The following is a 21,341-nucleotide window of genomic DNA, read 5'->3' as shown; positions in this document are numbered from 1 at the left end:
CAAAAATAATGATATTCAATGATAATAACAATTTTAATTGATTATTTTTTTAAAAATACATTTACAAAAATATTGTTTGAAAGAAAATTCATTTATCTTTCAAATATAAAATGAAAATATTATAATTAAATAATAAAAAATATAAATAAAAACCATAAATTTAGCAAATGACAACTGAGTTATATTATGCTAAAATTTTCTTTCTAACAATTTATCAAATGACAAATGAGTTATCAGCAAATAATACCATATAATTTTAAAAAACATAGTCATTCTTAAATATTTTTTCAATAAATAATTATTTTTAAATTTAATCAACTGAAAATAATATCCGTACAATTGTGTGAGTCAAATTCTAGTTTTATTGATGCATGTTATATATTAGTGATGTATGTTTTAAGTAACATTTTAATGATGCACGTTTTTAAAAATCTCCATTATTAAAATTATGCACGTAAGGATAACTCATGAGTTTTTTTGGATGATTAAATGACATTATGTCCAAATTTATTTAAGGATATTTCATTAAGGTAACTGAAAAAGACAAACAATAAAATAAGAAGTTTAAATTTATTTAATCATATTCCTTTAATGTAACTGAAAAGACAAATAATAAATTATATAGTTTTATTCGTTTTAGTATATTTCATAAATGCAACTGAAAAAAACAAACAAAAAAAAAGAATTTAATTAATGAAGTAAGAACATTTTCAAATAGGTACTTCTCTTTTAATAATATAGATTAAAAACATGCTGATATCCAAAAAAATACAGATTCAGTTTAGCTTGCTTTTTCGGATAATTTAGATCATTTATGTAATATATCATGTAGTTCGGATTCTTCGTATAAAAATGTTAAGTAATTCGAGTTATTTTAGATATTTTAAATAAAATATATAAGAATAGTAATATGAATAATTTTAATAATTCAGTGTTTCCTATGTTATAGATATTTTCAGATATACATATTTTATAAATGGCAATGTTAGAAATTTAATTATTTTAAATTTAAACGTAATTGATATATTTAGATTTAAAATCGTATTAAGTTATCTTTTTAGTTATGGGTTCAGTGACTTCAATCTCGCCTCAGATATTTAGTATATACAAATATAAAATAATATTTATTCTGTTTTATAATAAGTGTCATTTAAATATATTCCATGCACATTAAGAAACTAACAAAATATATTGATCTACCATTGATCATTTAAAAAAGGTAAAAACATGATTTAATGTGAATAATTACATTGGAAATGTAAAAATGATATTTTTCTGAAAGAAAAAAAAAGCTAAATGACATTCTTCATGAAACATTGAAACAGAAGGATTAATAATTAGGATGGTTACGATTATTGATTCGGTTTGATATCTCCTACATAATTCGGTTCGGTTTAGTTCTTTTGGTGCCAAGCCTACCAAAACTAATTAAGTAAAATAATTAACCGACACTCTTAACCATAGTTTTCTATCGAAATCTCTAAACCATCTCTATTTAGAAGAAGAGACAGAGAAATGTAAAGGCTGACCTGAACGTATGATTTGGTGACGGAAGCTGCATAGCCTCTAACAAAATCGAATCTCCAACCACTGAATCCGATCTCGGACTTGAGCCAGTTCATCCATTCCGACAGCTCTTTCTGAACCCTGGGGTTAAGGTGGTCGATGTCCGGGGCCGGCTTATAATCTTCCCCGGTGTCAGGGTTTCCAGTACCCGCGTAGTTAGTATCGCCGCGACAGATGAAGGAAGGATCCCAATCTAAACGATCATCGGAAGTCCCGCCTTCGAAATAACAGTACCCACAGTGATCGTCTTTCCTCGCAGCCGTTCTGTGGTTGATCACAATATCAGCCACAGCTTTGATCCCTTTCTGTTTCAGTGCTGCGATCAAAGACTTCAGTTCCGCCTCTGAACCGTACTTGGAGCTGTTTAAATCGTATAGCTTTCCAGGTAAATACCCTGACAAAATGATTTAAGGTTTGTCAGAAAGAAAGATTTGGTGATGGTGAAAGTCAAGAAACGGGATAGACTGACCTTCAGGAGAAACGGATTGAGAAGGAGGAGGAAGCCAAATATGAGTGATTCCAGAGTTGCTAAGGTCGTCGATGGAGTTGTGAAGAGAGTTGTAGAATCCTCCTTCTTTCATCCATGATTCCCACTTGAAACCCTGTTCAAAAACACCAAACTCGAAATCGCAATTAGAGATGTGTATAACAGAGTGTGTATGTTTACGATGTGATGTATATGCTCGCCTGAAACAACAAGGTGGAAACCGTGAAGGTGGGGAAGAAGACGAGGAGGAAAGAGAAGAGTAGTTTTGCATTCAGACAAGCCATGTTGTTGTTCTGTTGTGAATTGTCTGTATTTTTCATCCATTGGTGTTTTTATTGACACTAGGAAAGCCGTTACCGTAAACGATACAGCCTTTTTCTATAAGGCAAATTATGCGTTCTCATTGATCATTGTATTTTAATTAGTTAACTTGTATTAAATATATTTAACTTTATGAGAAAATCTATAATTTTCCAAACATTATGTTACATAATTTATGTATTTGATACTGTTATTGGATAAATACTTGTTTGATGTGATATAAAATCTACTATATGAAAGAAAAGATTAATGGTAACTTTTTCTAGCATTTATATGTTTTAGATCTCTTAAAAATTAAACTATCTTTCTAGCATATTCCTTTCTTTATCTTGCAAGTTTTCCACTTTAACATTTCTTTGGTTTAAGTCAAATAAAAAATTATTTCAAGATATGCTTTTAAGATGTTATTTTTATGTTTAGAACTATATATAATTAGTGAGTTAGACTAATTTTTTTTGCTAAATACTATAATAGAGGGTATAAAATGGGTTGTAAATCCCTACCTTATGTCTCTGGTGCGATCAACCTGGCGAGCCTTGTTCATTTTTTTCTTATAAAAAGTTCTCATGCTCACAAGTCACAAGTAAAAAAATTAGAAAAATAGAAAAGAATTCTTCGAGTGGTTTTCGACTTTTCTGAAACTAACTTCGTCGATATCGATGATTTTGCATTCCATCTTCATGTTTGGTATCACCAATTCGTTAGAACCAATATTTATACATATTGCTTCTTTTTTCAATTTTGTAGAGCCGTAGTGGATCAGAGATAATGCCGTGTCACTTACTCTTTTTACTTTCCTGTCTTTGATGATCTCAAATGCTGAAATGCGACACTGGCAAAAGTAAGTTTTAATTGCATTTTAGAGGTTGGGTTGCTTGAAAATGAATTGATCTCCGGAACAAGTCAAAAGTTGCAAGGGATCTTTGCCGGTCGATGAGAGAAGTGATCTTCATGGACGGTTGAACTTTGAAATTGTAACGAATGGTAAGCTTTCTCACATGAACCAATTTATTGGCAACTTGAAGCAATAACTAATACATGTAAAAAAAATTAGAGTTTCATTTTGGTTTTGGCCTTACTATACTATTAGATTTTATGTTTTCTGTTAAGCATTTTAAAACAAATAAATGCTACACGTCTTTCTCTCCACAACTAATATGGCACTATCTGAAGAGAGTTTACCATTTTTTACATTGTAAATTATGGCATTTTATAAACAACCACATCTTAAGAATTAGGCATGTTTAGTCAATGTCAGTGCTTGACTAGTTAGTAATGGATTTAAGAAATAATTTTCTATTTACATTAGTTGAATAAAACAAACAAGTTTTACTTCATGTTTTTTTTTGTATGATTTAGGAACTTGACATCTACAGTGCTTTTGTCTTTCACTGCAAAAGTCAAAATTACAATGTTGGTTCACACACTATAAGGTTTATAGGTCGATCTGGATCTATTTTCCGACGCAGATGATAGCAACCGCAAGTAATTTAGAGCAGTAGAGGAGGTACATTGAAGAGAAGGGGTTCAACTGACCCCTATTGACCCTTCTAATATTTGCTCGAAAACAGTTTGAACCTAAGATTTTTCAAACTAATGATCATTTTTTTCATATTCCATTGTCTAAATTTTCAAAATCATTTAGTTATTAATTTCTTTTAAGTAATCAAACACTTTTATTTTAATTAATACTTCAGATATGATTTTTTGTCTTTACATAAGCTTACGTTTAAAAATGTTATATAGTTTTCAATAAATTTGTAATATCTGGATATATATGCTTAATTATTTTAATATGTTTAATAATTATAGAAATTTATATTGAGATTTAATTATTGTATTGCCCCCGGTAAATATTGTGGCTGGCTCCATATTTTATGACACAATAACATACGAAATTTAAGTATAACATAAAATTGTAAAATAGGTCCAAATTTTTATAGAGAGGGATACATATTAGATTCATCGCCATTTTACTCAACATAGTTGTAACATAAGTCCCAGAAGAGTATAAGATCTCACATGGTCAACGATTAATCAAAACGGTAAGTGCCATATGCTCAATGAAAGAGGTTTTTGAGATCTTGAATTTTCTTGATAAAGCAGTTGTTGTGAGATGATTTGCACCGGGGAAATTCTCCTAAAATAACTATTTTCAAGTTTTGATCACAAAAATAGACCACAAGAAAGAAAATGACCAAAATATTTTATTTAATAGGTAAAAAGATCATAATATCCTAGATATAAAAAAAAAATTAAACTTTTTTATATAGTTTTAGATTAAATGTAATCAAATTTGGATTATTTAACCCTAGAGGTATAAATGTATATTTAACTCTTTAATGAAATATTTTGGTCATTTTAATCCTTAGAATCTATATTTGTGACAGAAATTTTTTTATTGTCATCCTAGGTATTTCCCTTTACACTTTACAAGTTGTAAATTACAACGGTATGTCAACTATCTTTTAAGATAGTATTAAAGTGTTCTGGTTGCCTGGTTGGTATATCCTTGCATTATGTATTCCAATTCCAAGTCTTCAAAAAAACTTGTTTTACTGTTATTTAAAATATTTGTCTACGTAATTCAGTAGCTGATAATAATATGGTAAAAGATTACTCGCCCTTTAACAATTTTTGTGCATTATCTCATTAAGGAGGACAAAAATATTTATAAGCTCACAATTGATATATTAAGAGAATTTAAAAGCCTTTGTAGAAAAATTGATTTGAATATGCGTTAACAAGCGGTCAAAAGGTAGACTAAGAGCCCGACTGGTTCAAATGCAGCGGTTGCGAGTGCGGGTGCAGGAGTTTGCGGATGCGGGTGGTAGCGATTTCAACTGTTATTAAGTGTTTGGTATGACTGGCACAACGTTTAAAAATTATTGCGTTTGTGGGATATTTGTGACTGGTTGAGTATAATATATTGTACCGGTTTAATAATAAATTACCAATATTAACATATTATAACATTATAAAAATATAAAAACATACTATTGTAATAAAATATAATCATTATCAATATAATACGATTAATAATAATATTATGTTTATTTATTTATTTATTTAATTTTTTTAATTAGTTGAAAGTTATAATTTTTTTTTTGAAGATTCATATTAAAATTTTAAAAGAATATTTTGTTTCGTTTAATATATGTGTATATCTTTATATATGTATGTATATTAATTTTAAAAAATTCTAATGAATAGTTAGTTATTTTAAAGTTGTTATAAAACAAAGTATGATACTGTTTGTGAATTTAAGCTAATATATAAAAAAATTAAATATTTTTGAAAAAAAAATTATATTTTTTTATCCACCCGCATCCGCAAACGCTAGCTGGAACTAGCTTTTGATTTTAAGAGGTTTGGAGGAGTTTAAAGCGATTTGTAGCTGTTTATATGATTGTTTCAAAACGCTGTCAACCGCTACCACCCGCAAACCAGTCAAGCCCTAAAGACCATTAGAATTAGACATGGCCATTCGGGTAAGGTTTGGGTATAGGCTTATCTGGTCCAGGTTCTTCGTGTCTTAGATATTTAGATCCAAAAAGGTAATTAGAATTTGTCGGTTCGGGTTCAGATCTTATCAGGTCCGGATTGGTTCGAGTCTTAAATAGTTGGATCCAATAGGTAACTAGAATTTGTCGATTTTGATTCGGTTCGGGTTCTGTCGAGTCAGAGTCGGGTTCAATTAGGGTTATGTCGTGTTCGGCCCGAAAAATACCCAAAAACAAAAAAAATACTTGAAAATATTTAAATACCCGAAGTTTTTTTTTGAAATGTTATCCAAAATTTGACCCGAAGACATGAAAAATATCCAAAATTTTATCCGATTATCCGAATTATATTTTTAAAAATCTAAAATTTTACCCGAACCCCAAAATTATACTCGAAAACCAAAATTTGTAATACCAAAAATATACTGAAACACTCATATATATCTGATATATACTAGAAGTTTTGGGTATTTCAGGTATCCCATGGGATTTCGGATTCATGACGGGTCTAAGAGCCGCAGGTCATCCACAACAAGACCCAAAAGGGTAAAATGGCATTATCTGTACCCGACCCGAACTGATTTTCTGGGTTGGTTCTAGTTGATTTAAGGCTCTGAGCCCATGTTTAGTTTGTTTCTAATAAAGACCCATATTAGGGAAGTCCACTACCTTCCAGGATCTGCTCATTCGTTTTGTGAGCCATGTGTAACTTGTTTCATAAGAACAACTTTACCGAAGGTCCCTACAGTTTTGCAAAAATGCCCTAAAAATACTAAGGGCCCAAATACTAACTAAAAATTGTTGCCTTTATTAGATCTAGTGCAACTGCACCGTCAGCACATCCCTAAGCGCCGGGCCTGATTCCTTGGATATGATAATCGCCATATATACACTGTTTACTAGTATAAGTTTGATCAGCTTCCGGAGGTAAGTCACCATTTTCTTCTTTTCGACCTTCTGTCTTGAACCAATGAGTAAGCAATTTCCAAAAACACATATAACCAAATTTTTATACTGAACATACGCAATCACGCATCGGTTGCCATATAGCACGTCTACAACACACAAATGTATTGTATGTACACAACCAAATAGATGTTCAAATGGGAAGTTAGGCTGCGAGTGTGTTTATCCAGGCAAAAGGATCTAAGAGCATCATTATCGGGCGTTTTTAAGCAAGTATCTTAGTCAAATTAGAATTAAAAAAAATGGAAAATTAGCTTTAATGTGAAACAACGTATCTTAATTAAAGAGAAGAAGTTTTGTGAGACACGTGTTAGAACGTTGCGTCTTCATCTCTTTCTCTCTCTCCAAACTGAACCGTTTCTTCTCTCATTCTTTCTCCCTTCGTTGATGACTCCAAAGCTGTACCTTCCCTCGGCGAATCCGCCTTTGTTTCGTCATCTCTCAACGATCGGCGTCTCTCTCGGTGGAGTGTTCTTCGCCTTCGATGGATTCTCTCGGTGGACTGGTCTCTCGACGACTCCACCGCTCTCTCGAGGACTCGGCCTCTCTCTCGACGACTCTGCCGCTCTCTCGAGGATTCCGCCTCTCTGTCGAAGGCTCACCTGGACGACTCCGCCTCTCTTTCTTCATCTCTCCTCAACGATGAATCATGAACGCGGCGTCTCTCTATTGGTGGCTCTCGTCGACGGTGAGAAACCTCTATCTCTCTCTCGACGGGTCACCTCGACGACTCCACCTCTCTTTCTTCATCTCTCCTCGACGATGAAGCATGCAGCTTCTCTCTCTTGGTGGTTCTCAGCAAAGGTGAAAAACCTCAATCCATGTCTCGAGCGTGCTCACGTCGACGAAGAATCAGTCCACCGAGTGGAAAGGTGTGATCGAAGCTCTGTCCAAACGCATGCGTGCTCACGTAGATGGTACTCCATTGAAGACACAATCAGAAATCCTCTGGAGAGGTAATCGAAGCTCTGTCCAAACTCAATACCGATAAGATTTGCTCTTTCTTTCGACTAATTGAATAAAGTCTTTTGATTTTGATAATGGTTGAATGTCGGTAATAAATGTTTCGGTTTGTGGTAGATTAATGGTTGTGTTATAGGTAATAAATTGAAGTACACATCGATGAATTTTGATTAAAGCTTATGTTTGATGTTCTTGAATTTTGATATGTTCTGTCTCTTCTGTCTCTTGATATTTTTTGTCTGTTTGTGTGTTTGGTGTGGTCAGATAGATGGATCAAAGGCGGTGTGGTCTGTTCTGTCTTGAGCAAGGTTCACTTGGCTAAGGAGTTCAATGCGTTACAGGTTAGTTTTACCCTTTCCGGAATAGAATTGATTTAGCTTCTGGTCTGGTTTGAAATGAATAGATTTAGCTTCTGGTCTGGTTAGAATTGTACCTAGGGTAATTAATGGTTTATTTAGTGTGAGATTATGGTTGTGGGTTGGTAATAAATTGAAGTGATGGTTAGATAGGTTTTGTGTGATGAATATATTGGATAAATGTCTATTCGTTTTGGTTGGTTGGTTGTGATGAATGTCATTGCCATCTATAAACACAAATTCATACTTCTCTTTCTTATCATCTCGTAAACTTCCTTTTTCTCTTCCATCCAACGTTGGCACATTGTTCTCTTTCTTATCATCTTCCTTTTTCTCTTCCTTCCAGTAAAGACATTGTTGTTTTTCTTTTACTATTCTTTGCGGATATGGATTCTACTCCATATGCGCACACGGGAAACTTTGTTGATCTTCTTAATACCCAACAAGATAGTGTCTTCCGTTTAGTAGAAGGGAGTGTCGAACCTTGTTCATCATAGGTTCCTGTCTTCTGCAGTTCTTGGAGTGCAGACAAGCCTGCAGAGAAGCCCACAGACCGTAGAGAAAGAAGAACTTGGACGCCATCCGAGGACGCTATGCTAATCTCCTCCTGGTTAAACACCAGCAAAGATCCTCTAATAGGGAATGAGCAACGTTATGGTACTTTCTAGTCAAGGATTGCAGCATACTATGCGGCCAGTCCGAAGGTTGCACCCGGTGAAGAGAGAGAAGCAAGCAACTGCAAGCAACGTTGGCACAAGATCAACGATCTTGTGTCCAAGTTTAGTGGATCGTACGAAGCTGCAACAAGAGAGAAGACAAGCGGCCAAAATGAGGTTGATATTCTGAAACATGCTCACGAGATCTTCTACAACATCTATAAAAAGAAGTTTATACTTGAACATGCGTGGAAGAAGCTCCAGAATGACCAGAAATGGTGTGGCAATGAGAGTAGTTCGAAAAGGAGGAAGTTTGATGATGGTTCTCATTCAGCAAGCGAATCTGTAAAAGAAAATGATGCGGCTGTTAATGATGACGGAACGAACCGGCCCCCGGGTGTTAAGGCATCAAAAGCCCGCGGGAAGAAGAAGCCAATGGTCGAGGGTAAGGATTTGTCTGGATTTGAGAGGATGTGGACCATCAAAAAGGAAGATTTAGCTGTGAAGGAGAGGCTTGGGAAGATGAAACTACTTGACAGTCTCATTGCAAAGCAAGGAACACTAGGTGATGAAGAAGAAGCTCTGAAGAAGAAGCTCATTCTTGAGTTGATGGCTAATTAGGTTAAGTCTAACTTGTTGTTGCTTGTGCTAAGTCTCATTGTTCTTGTTCTCTGTTTTAGGTTAAGTCTAACTTGTTGTTGCTTGTGCTAAGTCTCATTGTTCTTGTTCTGTGTTTTAGGTTAAGTTAACTTGTTGTTGCTTGTGCTAAGTCTCATTGTTCATTTATGTTCATGTTCTGGTTATTAATTCATCTTCTTGTTTGTTTCAGGCGTGGAGTATTGGAGTGGTGTGCTAGTGTCATGGACTGTATGTTTCAAATGTCAGTTGTTGTCTTTGTGTATCACGGATTCTAAATGTCACTTGTTGTCTTTGTTGGTGTCTTTGTTGTTGTCACGGGTCTCACGGATTCTAAATGTCACTCATGTCTTTGTTGTCTTTGTAATGTCACGGGTCTTTGTAATGTTCTTGTTGTTTTGTGTATCTTTGTAATGTCACTTGTTCTCATGTTCTGGTTGTTTTGTGTATATAGTTTGCATTCTCTCATTCGTGTCTTGGCGTATGGTTCTGCAGTTGATACGGTCGATGAATACCTCCGGCTCGGTGAAACAACCACTCGGTTATGTGTGGAAAATTTTGTGGACGGAATAATATATTTGTTCGGCGATGAGTACTTAAGAAGACGACACCGACTGATCTTCAACGTCTACTTAATGTTGGAGAGCATCGTGGATTTCCCGGGATGATAGGAAGCATTGATTGTATGCATTGGGAGTGGAAGAATTGTCCCACCGCTTGGAAAGGCCAATATTCTCGTGGTTCCGGTAAACCAACAATCGTGTTAAAGGCCGTTGCTTCATACGATCTCTGGATATGACATGCATTTTTTGGACCTCTAGGTACATTAAATGATATCAATGTTCTTGATCGCTCACCTGTTTTTGATGACATAGTAAAAGGTCAAGCTCCAAATGTCACTTTTTCCGTCAATGGAAGAGAGTATCATATGGCTTACTATCTCACCGATGGTATTTACCCGAAATGAGCAACTTTTATCCAATCTATTCCACTGCCACAAGGGCCAAAAGCAGTTTTATTTGCTCAACGACAAGAAGTTGTCCGAAAAGATGTCGAGCGTGCTTTTGGAGTCTTGCAAGCTCGCTTTGCCATTGTTAAAAATCCAGCGCTGTTTTGGGATAAAGTCAAAATTGGGAAGATTATGAGAGCGTGTATCATACTCCATAATATGATAGTAGAAGACGAACGAGATAGATACACTCAAAATGATATTTCAGAGTTCCAACAAGGAGAAGACACCGGAACTTCACATGTGGATCTCACGTATTCTACAGATATCCCTACAAATGTCGCAAATATGATGGGTGTTCGGACTAGAATTCGTGAAAGGCAAATGCATCAACAACTCAAAGATGATTTGGTTGAACATGTATGGCTTAAATTTGGGCGTGATGAAGACAACAACTGATCTCAGATGTATCTTTCAATTTGTTATCATTTTTTTTACTTAAGTTTTATATTTAAATCTATGTTTAAAATGTTTTCTTTTCTAATGTTGCAATTTAATAAATGTTTGTCTTTTTAAAAAAAAAAATTAAAATTTTTTAAGAAACCCTAAATAAGAAACTTGCAATGGAGACGCTTATTGTCCGGGTTTCTTACTTAAGTCTCTAACCTCACTTTTAACTAATTAAAAGCACTAAATAATTATTTAGAGACCCACATTGAGTCTTTGATAAAGATGCTCTAAAAAGGGACAATAATGCATATACTATATATATATATATGTATATATAAAAGTCCAAAAAGGTGCCAGATCTTGTATATTTCAAAATTTTCAACACCGTTTTTCATAGAGAAAAAGACAAAAATAGCACTAAATCAAGTTTATGTTCCCAAACTAGCATTCAAAGTCAAAAGTCACAAAAATAGCACTTCATGTTTTATCAAAAGTCACAAACTTAGGGTTTAGAGTTAAAGGATGGAGTTTAGGATTTAGGGTTTAGGGTTTAGGATTTAGAGTTTAGGATTTAGGGTTTAGATTTTAGGGTTTAGGGTTTAGGGTTTAGAGTTTAGGGTTTAGGGTATAGAGTTTAAGGTTTAGGGTTTATGGTTTAGGGTTTAAGGTTTAGAGTTTAGGGTTTAAGGTTTAGAGTTGAGAAATGAGGTTTTGGGGATAAGATTTCAAATTTTGAAAAATAAAAAAATTAAAATTTTCAAAAGATAAACTTAGAAATGTGCTATTTTGGAGATTTGCCCTTTTTCATATAAGCTTTTTCCAAACCTTAGAATAAGATAGTTCGATCATAATGTTGATCTTTAAGAAACTACCCACGTTATTAATTTACAACACAAAGTAAAGCAAAACAAAGAAATGGGTTTACTCTTGTCTTAAACCGGAACCTTTTCCGGGAGTCTGGCATTTCCGGATAGACTCAAACTATCGTAGTAATCAACAAGCACTTTCCAGCCTCCGGGGCACATAAATCCATCTGGTGGGCTTTCTTTGTTCTTTGCCAGTCCTCGCATCTATAGAACCAAACCAAATTAAAGTTTTAATCAGAAACAGAACACTCTGTACTCTATTATGTCTCAATGAGTCTGAGAAGTTGTAGTTACCTTAGTGCCAGAGATGAACAAGAAGTCTTGAGCCCTCGATGGATCAAAGAAGGCCATCTTGCCTTGTGTCTTATCATACGCAGCAACCTAAATAGATTGAAACCAGAAAAATCAGAACTCAAAAGCCTTAAATCTTTGAAGGAGATAACGAGGTTGAGTATGCAGATTTAAATATACCCTGAAAGGAAGAATGTTGAGCCGTTCGAGTCCAGGAGCCATGCTTAGTACTTTCTTCCCGTGATCAGCATCATACAGATCACGTTTCTCCACAGGGTGACCCATTCCAGCTGGATCTCTACCCACAATGTAGAAATTGGCACCGGCATTGATCCTAGCCTTTGCATGCCACTGCACTTCGGTTGGACCAGCGTAAAGCATTGGAGATGGGAATATGGAAACCACAGTCGTCTCCGGATCAAGAACACCATCCTCTAGCACCTTCTCGTGCTGTTTCATTCGCCAGCTTAGAGGAACATCATCCGCCTTTGTGAACCCTCCAAGTGGATGAAGCAAAAGGATCGGGTTTTTGTAACCCATCTCAAGCAGTCTCCGGCGCGTGTCAGTCATGAGAAGGGCGTGTCCGTTGTGAACAGGGTTCCTGAGCTGGAACGCAAAGACAGCATCCGCGCCACGTTTCTCAAGCTCTTTCCGGAGTTCAAATGGCGAAAGCCTGAAACGGTCAAGCCCGTCATTGTACTTGACAGGTTCGAGAACCTCAAGATCACCACCAATGAGCCAGTTTCCAGCATTGGTTATCGCCTCTTCCGCAAAAGGCAAGCCCGGTGCGGTCGTGCCCCAAGTTCTAGCTATTCTTTCCTCTTTGGGATGTTTGTATATCTCAATGCTGAGGAAACCAAAACAAACAAGCACATATTTGTTAAAGCAAACTATAAATATACTATTAAGTGATGCGAAGATTGATTCCTAAAAATGTCTCAAGCAACAGAGGAATTACAGAAGAAGAAAAAAACTACAAAATCTAAGATTGATTAAATCATATTTAAAATTTGGAGGAACCTATTCACTTGTTTTTTTTTTATTGACCGAAGAAGCCAACTAATCTCATAGTAGTATGTCCGGCTACAAGTTTTTTTTTTCAATTCGAGAAGGCTTTTCAATTCGAGAAGGTTTTGGGCCAAAGCCCATGATTCACCAGGCCCGAAACCACAGCAGAGATCTCAAGATTAACAACAAGGAGGATGAACTTACTCGCTGAGAATAGCGATTGGATTATCATCGGAATCAACAAGCGCGACACGTTTAGATTCTCCGATTAGAGCTTTCTGTTCATCATCGATGGCGAGAACGATAGGTACAGACATATTGACGACGGATCCGTCGTCGAGACGAAGCGAATTGAAATGAAGAGTTTGAAGGAACTCAGCTTCCCGCATAAACCCTCTAAGCGGACTTGCCCAGCCTTCGCTCAACACGTGCATCCACTGCAAATCGATCGCCGTCAGTTTCACTCTCGGCAAATCCGCCGCCTCGTGCTTCTTCTCCCTTCGTCGCGTCTCCGGGACCACAAGCTCCACCAGCTTCCCGCCGTCTGGCTCGATCAGCGCGGATCGTACGCGGAGGGTGGCTCTTCGGAGGCTGCGAGATCTCGCGCTGGAGGGAAATGAAACGGTGGTTGCGATCAGGGAATCGGATTTGGTGAGAGGATGAGAGAGGAAAGGAGTTGTTTTGGGGAAGGCGGTGGACATGGAAGCCATTGAAGGAGAATCAAAATATGAATTTGCTTTGGTTCAAGCTTTTCTCTAGTGGAGGGAGAGAGAGAGAAAGTGGATATTTGATTCTGTTTTGAAGTGGAAGTAGAAGTGCGAGTATAGAGGCTTTTTAAAGACCAATCTGATTACTTTTAAGGACTCTTTTGCAAATGTACCTGGACACTTGTTCCTTTCTACCACGTTATTCTCTATTAAAATATTTATTTTTTTATTTTTTATTGTTGAGTTTTTTATGATTCTTTTAGGGTAACCATAAATGCTCTCACGGCTTTGCATGTATGGCTTTTATTGGTTGAAATATTGAAGATAATCAAAAAGGAATATAGCTTAATTTTTTTTGTTCACATGGAAAGAGGAAATAAAACAAATAACTATGATAATTAGAAAATATTTTTTATAATAAATTATTTTCGCTACATAGCACACCTCAACAAGCAGAAAATATCGATCCCAGCTGGATGTAACACCTCTACGATCATCTCTGTCTTCAAGATAAGCATGATGCTAGATGGCGATTTGTACAAGGAACTAATCAAATATCAATGCTGAACCATAGAGGACATCTTGTACAAAGCATGGGCACAAATAAAATGAGAGAAGAACTCGGCAACCAAGATAAACTCTCTCAAAAGTTGAATTTTGAGTCATGAGAAATGAGATACATAGTAAAGAGATAAACACAATCATAAGCCAGTCAAGGAAGCACGATGCATGAATAGCTTGAGATATAATCATCGACCAGCAGAAAAAGCCAAAGGCGATATAATGATAGTAACAACTTGACCATACCTATCCAATCTCTCCATATCAAAACCGGAACTCCTCAGCCTAATATTTATAGATTCTTCTTGTCCGAGAAGTCGGCGAACAACATTATGCTCTTAACCACTAGGATTTTTCATGGGTTAATATATGTCTAACAATATACATTCAATCATTGCACTATATGAAAGGGCGAGCTCGATTTTTAGGAAAACAAATGTGATGCATAAAATCATAAACACGTAGACTTTTACATACCATGAAAACAAAGGATGAATGTTTGATTCATCAGTTAGAACTCAAATAGAAGCTCAACTTTTTGATATAAAAATCTGAAAGAATAAGTATAAATCATTCTAACAATTTCTATTGAATCTGAACACAACATATTCGAGATGAAATCATGAATTTCATTGTGAGTTATTAGAAAGATCTCGATTAATTACAACGAAAATAGTACTGAAATTGGATAAAGCGATGAACTCGCTAAGAACAAGTTTAAGATAATAAATCTACAAGCACAAATTCTCTGCGCTCCAACCGCCTTTTCTTTTAATGGACGAGGCCGCTTGGTTATTTAATGGGCTATGACAAGGGAGCAAAGCCCATTTCCATCAATAAGTCCCTTCTCACTTCACTGTGAGAATGAGACACGAATCAAGTGTTGGGACTTAAGTTTATAACTATATTTAATTAAATTTCTGAAAATATTTTTCGACGTACATTTTATACATTAAATAATTCAATAAAATGTGTTATCCGACAAAAAAAATCCTTGATGAAACCCAAACCGTTCAAGTTTGGAAACATGGATTTGCAAGGAAATTGCAACGAATCTCTCGCAAATCCCTTGCAAATGTGCAAGGGAAATTGTATCCCTCGCAAATTTGCAAGGGATTTGTGAGGGATCCATCGCAAATCCCTTGCTAATTTGCCAGCATTTAGATTCTCTCGCAAACTTGCAAGAGAATTGCGAGGGTCCCTTGCAAATTCATAAGTCAGTGACTGTAGGGTTTCGTTTGGGGTTTCGGTATATTTTGGTGGACTAATATATATTTTTATTTGCTGTTTGAAAAAATAATTAACATGGAAATTTGTTTTAATTATTTTTAGAAATTTGACGGGTATTTATTGTATAAATAATAGAGTTTTGATGTTTAGTACTTCGTAATATTAGTTCAAGTGTCTGAAAATACTTTTCCCGTGAATATTTAGTTGACTGATATTGATTAAGTTTCCAAAAATATTTATCGATGTATTTGTTAAATACTAAATATTTTATTTATTAAATTTATTTCATTTTGTGAGAAAAATGTGATAAAATGTACATATCATGCTTGTTCTTTGCAAATCCATTGCAAATTTTTGAGATAATTGGGAGAAAACAAGATAGATAGATAAAATTCTTGCAAATCCCTTGCAAATTTGCCAGAGAAATGTTTTCTCGCAAATTTGCAAGGGATTTGCGAGGAATTCATTACTTCCCTCGCAAATCTCTTGCAAATTTGTAAGGAGAAGTTTTTGTCGCAAAAGTGCGAGAGATTTGCGAGGATTTTATTTTTCTTGCTATTTTGTTGCAAACTTGTTGCAAATTTGCATGGAAAATTTTCTCTCGCAATTTTCTCTCGCAACAGGCGTGTTTTCTTGTAGTGCAATCTCAATGAATAGAATAAACAGATTCATGAAGTTAAATAACTCGACACTTTGCTCATTTTATTTCGGCATTGCCCGATTTACTAAAGACTCTGTCAAAATTCGGCGTTGAACCTCTAAATTGATTTTGCTAAGAACAATTTTAAGATGATAAATCTATAAACAAAAATTCTCTGCTCCAGCCGCCTTTCCTTTTAATGGGCAATTCACTTGCTTATTTGATGGGCTATGACAAGGGAGCGAAGCCTACTTCCATCAATAAATCTCTCCTCAGTTCACTGTGAGAGTGAGTCAATGTCAATGAATAGAAGAAACGGATTCATGAAGTTTAAGAACTCGTCACTTTGCTCATTTTGTTTTGGCATTTTCTGATTTACTAAAAACTAGGTAAAATTTTGGCGTTGAACCGTTGAACTGATTTCTCTAGGAACAAGTTTAAGATGATAATTCTATAAACACAAATTCTCTGCTCCAACCGCCTTTCTTTTTAATGGGTGAGTCCGCTTGCTTATTCGATGGGCTATGACGAGAGACCGAAGCCCATTTCCATCAATGAGTCCCTCCTCATTTCACTCTGAGAGTGAGTCAATCTCAATGAATAGAAGAAACGGATTCATGAAGTTAAAGTACTCGGCACTTTGATCCTTTTGTTTCGGCATTGCCCGATTTACTAAAGACCCGGTAAAAATTCGTTGTTGAACCGTCGAATTCATTTCCCGAGAAATTGAATTGCCACCTCAATGAGATGTGGAATGTCGCCTATATCTAGGTTATATACCTAATGATGACACTCTTTCTATAAATAGGAACGAACCTTCAGGTTTCATTTCTTCACTTTTTCGAAAGAGAAAAGGTATTTGCTCTCGAACTCTTCTCTCGTTTTCTTCACTTTCGTTTTAAATTTCCAATCTGCCACCGTGCCTTCTGTAATTTTCTCTGATTTGCTACAAATTTTTCAGCTGTTCTTCGAGAAAGTGTCTTCAATCCAAAAGTGCTCCACCAAAGAGAAAGATGTTTTTATGAGTGAGCTCGGGATCTGGCAACTCTGATTCTTCCAGTTCGGCAAACTTGATCACGAGATACAAAGTCGTTCTCATGGATGTTGCTACCTTAATTCACATAAGTTGTAGTTGGTCCTGTTTTTTTTGAGGATTTAAATCAACAAAATTCTGAATGCCAAGAAGACCCATATAATCAGGATGTTGCAATATACCATGAAGTCGTCAGTGGTGATAATGCAAAAGACACTACTGCCAGAACAGGAGTCACATGACATAACCCAATTTAGTCAGAGATGAAAGCGACACCAAAAGTTTGGTCGAATATCCCTCTTTGATGAACCACGAAGATGATCTCGTCTTCCTATGAGAGATTCCTAAATTAGATTGTCGATCATACATTGTTGAATGGCAGCATTTTGAAGATCAATTCCCAATGAAGACCGATAAATGGCAGCGCTTCTACTTTGTTGTTAAGATTAATGATATATCGGTCTTGGAGCCATAAAGAGATTATAAGATCGAGTGGAAGTCGGCTATTGGTAGATAGTGAGTCTTTTCTTTATTTCTAATTTGGTTTTCTGACCCGGCTTCATTGTGTTTATTTTGTTCTTATTTTTTGCATTTCAACATCCTTATGGTTCAGCTCCTCCTACAAATTTTTGGAAACACGTAGAAGACATCAGAGCTCAACGTCATCATAACTGGCCTGACATCAGTAAAGACATGATACACAAGATGCTTGATAAAATTTGGAAAGGTAATGTCTATGACTTCTATTATAAGAAATCTATGTTATTTGGCTATTTTCTAATGTCGCCCATTTCCTCTTTCAATTTATTGAGATACCATACTTCCTTGCTATGTAGAAAGTGTGATTTCAAAAAAGAATAAAAAAGGAACTAGGCAAAGTTAAGAGAAATATTCCCTGTTATACCAATGAACTCGACAAACCATCTTCTCTAGCTGCAATTATTTTCTAAAAGCATATTATTGATACTCTTATAATGCTTTGTGATGTATATATTATTTTTGCATGTTTTAGCTATTGATTTTGGTCATTTAGAGTTTAGGAGTTGCAACTAAGTGTCATTAAGTGTTGCATTTGTACATACTGCATACACATGGGCTGGAATCCACAATCAATAGTTCTGGGGCACATTAATAGAAGGTTTGGGGTCAAACCCCAAGATTACCAAAACCTCGGGACCAAAGATGCAAAAACACAGAAAATGGCTCGATCCGGTCCCTCGGTTCGTAAGACGAAGATGGCGAGAGAAGGCCATACGACTGCGACCATGGCGGTTCCGGCGAGTTACGGCCGGAGGAGACTGCTTGACGGCAGAGCAGAGGAGTCCCGCAGCTGCAGAGACGAAGGCCCGAGCTCGAGATGCGAGTGAGATATGAAGCAGAAGAAACGCAAACGAGATCACGTCATCGCGCATTTCCCAAACGCACAACCTCAAATCGCCGGAAATGGCGTTCAGCGTCTGAAACCTAGCTTTTAGTGATTGAACCTTATTTTAATTGTCTACTAGATTTTAACCGGTACGTATATTTTTTTATTTTATAAATATATTTGATATTATTACAAATATTTTAAATATATAATTTTCATTTTAGTGTTATATATTGTGTAACTTTATAATATTTATATTTCATATTCAGCATTATTAATATATAGTGATTTGTTTAATACATTTTACTTTGTTATTAATTTTTATTACTTACTCATATATTATCGAATTAGGTACAATAAAACAACAATATGAAATAATCAAATAGAAAACCTCATTCAAAATATTTTTTTTCTTTAGTTTATACATTTGCATATAATACATTTTTAAAATTTATTTATTTATATTATAAAAAAAGAAGTATGTTTAAGATAATTTATATTTACATGTTGTGTTTAAAAAAAAATACTTTTATATCATTTTAGTATTTTAAGGGATTTATGAATAAAAATACTCTTTGTTTAAATAATATAGCCATATTATTTTAGTAAATTTTATACATAGTAGCATCTATCGTATATTTTTGTAAATTTTATTGATATAGGATTTTTGGATGTTATGATATTAAAGTTTCTTTTTATTTAAAATTTTAATTTTTATAACATATGTAGTTTGTTTTTCGGTGGTGCATTTTAACAAGTTATTTTTATTATCTATGATTTTATATTTTATAAAATTTAAAATATTATCATTTTTAGTTTGAATATTTATTTTCAAAGTTTTATATTTTGTCAAGAAAAATTTAGAAAATTACACAACTATTTTTGAGTTTGGAAGATTACATGAATTTTGAATTTGTTTTTATTAAATTAATATATTATTTTATAAAAATATTAATATTTTAGGAATATTTTCTAAATTTTTCTCAACAGATTTTGTTATAATAAAAAAATTTAACATTAAAATTTGATTTGTCTTTAATATTTTAAATGGATTATTCAAATTTCATAGTTTTCCAATAGCAAATTTTTTAAATAGTATATGAACAAAAGGTTATTATATACTATTAAATTTTTATGTAAACATTTTAAACAATATATTTTTGAGAGTTTCAAAATAAATAAAAAGATAATATATAGTTGTAGATATAAAAGTTTAACCATGTTAATAAATTTATTTAGGTATAAAGTATTATATAATTTACGATTTTTAACCCATTTTAATGGTAAGCGATAATTTATTTAAGGGAGAATTGCCAAGTGTGACTCAAAACTTGGAGTAAAACCCAAAACAATACCCCAACTTGGGTCAAAGGCAAAAGTAACCTAAAAGGCTATTGAAATTACAACTATCCCCTTGTGACCAAACAAAAAAACGGAATTCTTTTTACGTTTCTACCCCTCGCAAGTCGTCTGTTTAGACGACTTGAAAATAAGTCGTCCAGACGACTTAACTTAAAGTCGTCTGGACAGTTAGTCTTAAACATAATTTAAAAATTTTGTAAAAAATATTTTGATAAGTGAAAAATGGGAATTATGTAATTAACATATGTCTTAGGAGGTATAAATTAAGATATAACAAATTTCAATTGTTTTCAGCATAGATGAGTGAAAGTAGTGAGTCATGATATTCTTAAGTTTATGTTTCATCAACATATGTTGTAGTATTGTATGTGTTCTTAGGGTTAGATTTTGGAAAGAATTAAAACCGTTTTTGAAAATTTTTAAAATTACTTATGCGTGTTCATTTCTGTGTATAGTAAACACTATTTAAGTATAATTTGATTTTATAACGTGGTTAGTTAGTTAATCTAGTCATTTTAGTTTAGGGGTTCATTTTAGGGTCTAGGACGACTTAATATTTTGTCGTCTGAAAACAGACGACTAAATATTAAGTCGTCTGTTGTACATTATCAGCCAGAATAAGTCGTCTAAACCGGACCAAACCTTAAAGTTTACCAATGTAATTTTAAAGCTAACCGGATTATTTACCCAATATATAAGGTGATTTTTATTTTTTTTGTTTCATTTTTCGCGAAATTCAGAAACCCTAACAGTTCTCCCTCTCAAAGGCGATTTCGAATTCCCACGATTTCCGAACAAACCATCGTTCTCAACATCGGCTATCTATCTCACTTCATTCTCACCGTTGTCGCCGCAGCTTCTTCTAACCCTAGCCGCGCCGATTCCTCTAAACCCTAGCGCCGCCGATTCCACTATTTCCGAACAAACCGTCGCCCTCGCCACCGTGGTCACCAACGTTCTAAACACTAGCGCCGCCGCTTCTTCTAAACCCTAGCGCCGCCGCTTCTTCTCTGTAAACCTTAGCGCCGTTTCTCTGTAAACCCTAACGCCGCTAAGTCATCAATCTCGAGGAAAAGATGAACATAAAACGTTGTCTCTATCAATTTACTCATTCTCACCGTTTCACGTTTATTTTTTCAGATCTATAACCGCAATGACGAGTACTCCAACTCCTTCTGCGACTGGAAGACTTGTAAGTAATTTAAGTCGTCTACTAAGTCGTCTGGACTTATATTGTTGTCTTTGATTATTTTGCAGACAAAAAGGATGGATATTCCAGAACTCCCCCGTAGGTTATACACATCAGGGGAAGAACCAGAAGCCCACAATAGCATTTCGTATCATACGGATAACAGCAAGTTGCATACTGCTCTTAGGAAAGCTCTTACTGATGACGAATTTGAAGAGCTCAAGGAGTCGAGTTT

The 21,341-nt window shown here is 34.8% G+C and overlaps 2 protein-coding genes across 2 annotated transcripts in view; both read right to left on the bottom strand.

Annotated features, from left to right (window-relative positions):
* Positions 1-2,445, bottom strand: part of LOC106343057 (alpha-amylase 1) — a 4,456-nt gene extending 2,011 nt beyond the window's left edge. Inside the window, exons 1-3 of the mRNA XM_013782185.1 lie at positions 2,254-2,445; positions 2,036-2,168; positions 1,530-1,960 (exon numbers count right to left, since the gene is read on the bottom strand). Of these exons, the coding sequence (XP_013637639.1) occupies positions 1,530-1,960; positions 2,036-2,168; positions 2,254-2,373 (684 nt within the window). The 5' untranslated portion in view covers positions 2,374-2,445. The remainder of the gene's footprint in view (positions 1-1,529; positions 1,961-2,035; positions 2,169-2,253) is intronic.
* A 9,190-nt stretch (positions 2,446-11,635) lies between these two features.
* On the bottom strand, positions 11,636-13,847 carry LOC106314589 (ATP-sulfurylase 3, chloroplastic). The gene is made up of 4 exons (XM_013752442.1): positions 13,223-13,847; positions 12,191-12,857; positions 12,014-12,100; positions 11,636-11,923 (listed from the first exon to the last, which is right to left on the bottom strand). Exons 1-4 carry the CDS (start codon positions 13,726-13,728, stop codon positions 11,786-11,788), a joined length of 1,398 nt encoding a protein of 465 aa, XP_013607896.1. The 5' UTR covers positions 13,729-13,847; the 3' UTR covers positions 11,636-11,785.
* Between the last annotated feature and the right edge of the window lie 7,494 nt (positions 13,848-21,341).

Source organism: Brassica oleracea, chromosome C1 (assembly GCF_000695525.1).
Source record: "Brassica oleracea var. oleracea cultivar TO1000 chromosome C1, BOL, whole genome shotgun sequence".
Taxonomy (NCBI): domain Eukaryota; kingdom Viridiplantae; phylum Streptophyta; class Magnoliopsida; order Brassicales; family Brassicaceae; genus Brassica; species Brassica oleracea.
Note: the sequence above shows the minus strand (reverse complement) of the source record. Positions and strands in the feature narration are given on the sequence as shown.